This window comes from Cryptomeria japonica, chromosome 8 (genome assembly GCF_030272615.1).
Source record: "Cryptomeria japonica chromosome 8, Sugi_1.0, whole genome shotgun sequence".
Lineage (NCBI taxonomy): Eukaryota > Viridiplantae > Streptophyta > Pinopsida > Cupressales > Cupressaceae > Cryptomeria > Cryptomeria japonica.
This window is the reverse complement of record NC_081412.1, coordinates 613427475-613431281: the sequence shown is the minus strand read 5'-3', so window position 1 is coordinate 613431281 and position 3807 is coordinate 613427475. Positions and strand designations below refer to the sequence as shown.

The 3807-nt window shown below is 37.5% G+C and overlaps 1 protein-coding gene across 1 annotated transcript; it reads left to right on the top strand.

The window, feature by feature from the left end:
- The first annotated feature begins 1059 nt into the window (after window positions 1–1059).
- LOC131857433 (uncharacterized) lies at window positions 1060–3557 on the top strand. Its single transcript, XM_059210007.1, has 3 exons — window positions 1060–1324; window positions 1416–1670; window positions 1826–3557. The coding sequence occupies exons 1-3, from the start codon at window positions 1298–1300 to the stop codon at window positions 2003–2005; spliced, it is 462 nt and encodes a 153-aa protein (XP_059065990.1). The 5' UTR covers window positions 1060–1297; the 3' UTR covers window positions 2006–3557.
- The last annotated feature ends 250 nt before the right edge of the window (window positions 3558–3807 follow it).

Sequence of the window (3807 nt, the reverse complement as noted above, 5' to 3'; positions counted from 1 at the left end):
TCAAAGTAGGAAGATCAAAAGCTTATATGTTAGTTTAACAGTAAGGAAACATAGAGTAACTGGGTATACAGCCATACAAAAAGTTCATCATCGCACAATTAGTGGAGATATGGTATTTTTAAACTAATTTTTTGCATCTTTCCATTAGTTGGATATATGGCTTAAAGATAAAAGGAATTTTCAAAATATATGGCTTAAATATAAAAGGAATTTATTTCTTCCCTAGTAGTATAAATTTGTAGCCTTCTAGTGGAACGCTGTGCTTAAGGATATTCCGGGTCAATCTGATCCACTGGGAGGAATGTTGCTAATAGTTCTTCCTACAATGAATTGGACCATGACACTATTGAAGACAAATTGCCTAAGACTTTCCTATATATATCTGTATTTTATGTAATTACAAGACATCCCAAGATCATACAATATTTCCTCTAGTCTAATATTTGTATTAAATTTATGGAATTCAAAATGAAAGTTTACAAAAATTCTAAGATTCAAAAAGCTTATGTAGTCCATTTGTCTAGTTCGTCTAGTGTAATTAGATCCAGAATTAAGTTAATATTTGGAATTTCAATGAATTAATTAATAATGGTCAAATGTGCAGTGGCTGCCGCAACTTCAGAGGCAAACGAATCCTCCCAACCCAACAAACCGATCCACAGGTGAGTTACATTTTATCTAATCGTTTCTGTCTTTCTCCGGTACATGGATCCAAATTTAATACTTACTCGTTATTTCAATTATTAGTGAACATGGACAGAAGTTTTTGGTTAAAGATGTAATTCTCAGTCACAGCGATAAGCAGAAAAGTTTTGTTAGGCAGCTATACAGAGACCTGACAAACCAGGGCATGTCCTGCTTCTTTGATCAAGATCGTGAAAGTTTGCCCCTGGGAGAAGATTTCCCGTCTCGTATATTTGAAGCTGCCAAAACATCCAAAGCAGTTGTGTTGCTTCTATCTAAGGATTTCTTCGAATCTAAGTGGCCGATGCAGGAACTCTTTGCTTTTGTGGAAGCGAAAAACATAACCCATACAAATTCCAATCTCTAAATTGTACCCTGTTTCTTCCTGATTTCAACGGTTGTTCTTAAAAGCATTACGCCAGACAATGAAAAGTGGAAACTGTTGGGGATATCCACGGAAGAGCAGACCAAATGGTACCACGCTTTGAATGCATTACGACGTTTCAATGGGTTAAACTTCCCTGAAGGTGACTATGAAGGGGAGTTCAGAGATAAAATTGTGAAAGAAATCTGGCATATAATAACACCCTCACCAAGGTATCATGTCCCTCGGATGCAAGGACAAGTACGAATGTGTCAGGTGAAGACAACTCACTACCTTCTTTAGCTTTTGTCACGCATATGTGCACAGGCTTATGTATCCATAATTTTATTACATTTGTTGGATACAGCTGGTTGCAGATTCCTTCAATACTGTTCATCCCGACGAAAACAGAATACGTATGGCAGGATTGTATGGAATACCGGGCCACGGGAAAACTACACTAGGCAAAGCTTTCTGCAACTTCAAATTGGGGGATTTTGAAGGTAAAGTATGCCATCTGGAATTTTGTAGAGGCGATCCATTCGAAAGATTGAAACTTGCCCTGCAGTTTCTCACTCACTGCCCTCCATGGATTCTCCAAACACTGACAAACCCAGATCAGGTGAGCAATTGCATATGATTATATAATTTTGTTTACAGGATGTTCTTTCTTTTCATATATCATTCTCTTTACAGTTCTAGTACTGTCAATGATTCTAAACGAAGACTAGTGAACAAGACGTGTAAGTATTCTGCATTTTCTAATATTACTTACAGGCACAAGTTGAGTTGTATAGGAGAGTGAGGGGCCAAAGGGTGTTGTTGGTTCTCGACAATGTCAGAGAGGAAAACATAGACAAAGTGAAATATTATGTTGAGGCAGATTTGAGCAAAAGACAGCTGCATCCTTTTGACCGCACGAAGCAAACATGTTTTAGTAAAGCATTTCAAAGTTGAGTCGCAGTCATGCATGGGCGTCCCAAGCCTTGAAAAAGACGAGGCCGTATGCATATTATTATAAAGGGCATCTATAAAAGAGTCGACGCTGGGGATAGAGGAAAAGAATACTGCTTTGAAGTGTGCAAACAGATGTTCGTTCAAAGAGGTCGGTTCGAGGCATCGAACATTTCATCCGTTAAGCTTAAAAGCTTTTGGAGGGCACCTCTTCAGTAAATACGGTTCTTATTTGTCAAAGTGGGTTGCTGAGATAGAAGGCTTGGTAGACCGACCCGGCTATGGTCTGGATGACATGTTGGCTGTGCTGGGCGAAGCTTTTGATAACATGCGTCCTGAGTATCGCACCATTGTCATGCTTCTCACCGTATATAAGCTTCCCGATATGTCTACCCAGAAAGTTATTGAGTGGCTAGCAATAATTTGCAATAAGGAGATTGTTTTTATTGAGAAAGCAGTGAGTAAATATTTGCTTTTAAATATTTTTAGTTTGTGATTTTTGGGTATTTTATTTGAAAACCCGTTGAACGCTTAATTTATATGTGGTTTCAAGTTGAGGATCTATGCAAGAAGGCTTTCATTGAAGAGTTTGGACCTGAAATTCGTATACATGACCTATATATTGAATTGGCTCAAAGCAAAGCAAATGAAATGGGGAGATGGTTGTGGTGGAAGGGTGACCAACGTAGTACACGTAGGTTAATATCATCAGAAGACGATGCAGGCTTTGAATTGGCTAAGTTGGAGCAGTGCATCCATCTAAAACCATCCCAGATCGTCCGCCAGGACCTCCAAATTTTTTGATGCTTCAGCTCGTAGGTGTGTAGAATCTGAACAAGCTTGATTTGGGCAAGATGGGTCGTCTCAGAAGTATCACATGACATAAATGTAAAGACCTGGTAGCCGTTGAACGTATGAAAAAACTCCAACAGCTAGCTTGGATTCAGATAAGCGAGGTAAGTCCACTATTTAAACTTCCTGAGCTAAGCAGCTTTCAAGATTTGCAACATCTTGAGATCGACATTGTAGTCAGCAAGGTGCTCGATCAGCTGGGAGATCTGACCGGTTGTGTTTGTCTGAGAAAGATTAATGTTTGTTGTCCATCCCTCATGGAGTTCCAAAGTTAAAAGGTTTGACGCATTTGGAGAAAGTGGAATTTAGAGTGTGTAAGAAAGTTGTTGATAACTGATGCAGCTAGATTAGTTTAGTTAATAGTTTTTTGTTTATTCATGCAAATAAAGCATGTACTCCAACATGCATTAATCCTTAGTTCTATTTTTAGTTTGTTTTTTGCATGAATTTGTTTTTAGTAAATAAAGCATGTTGTGCATGCACTTATTATATTCTTAATTTAGGGAGTAGTTTGCTTTTTTTAGTTTGAGAGCCTTAGTAGCTTTCCATGCAATGCTAGGAATATATTTAGAACTGCAGTTATTATTAATTCTTCTAGACTGCAAATTCTTTATATACACAGCCTCTATGTAATTTTTAATTAAGCTTCAATAAAGAAATTGGTGGGTACAATTCCAAAAAAACAGGGCACTTTGTTTTTTTATTCTGAATTGTAATTTCTTTTTGCAATTTATTTTTTTTGCTGTTATTGTTTGCTAATCAGCTGGTTTAGAGAGGATAGGTGAGGTTCAAAATTCTACAAGTGGTATCAGAGCAGGTAAAATTGTTTTGGGTTAAAGTTTTATTGTTGGAATTTCGCCAAAGTTAATCATGTCAAATTCTAACCATATGCCCGTTCCAGAATTTGATGGGAATGATTATGATTATTGGTGCATTAAGATGCTGACCTTTTT

Coding starts and splice junctions, on each gene's coding strand:
- LOC131857433 (XM_059210007.1), top strand. CDS start 1,298: ATGCAAGGACAAGTACGAATGTGTCAG. Junction 1,325..1,415: donor GACAAGTACGAATGTGTCAG/GTGAAGACAACT, acceptor TGTTGGATACAG/CTGGTTGCAGATTCCTTCAA. Junction 1,671..1,825: donor CACTGACAAACCCAGATCAG/GTGAGCAATTGC, acceptor TATTACTTACAG/GCACAAGTTGAGTTGTATAG.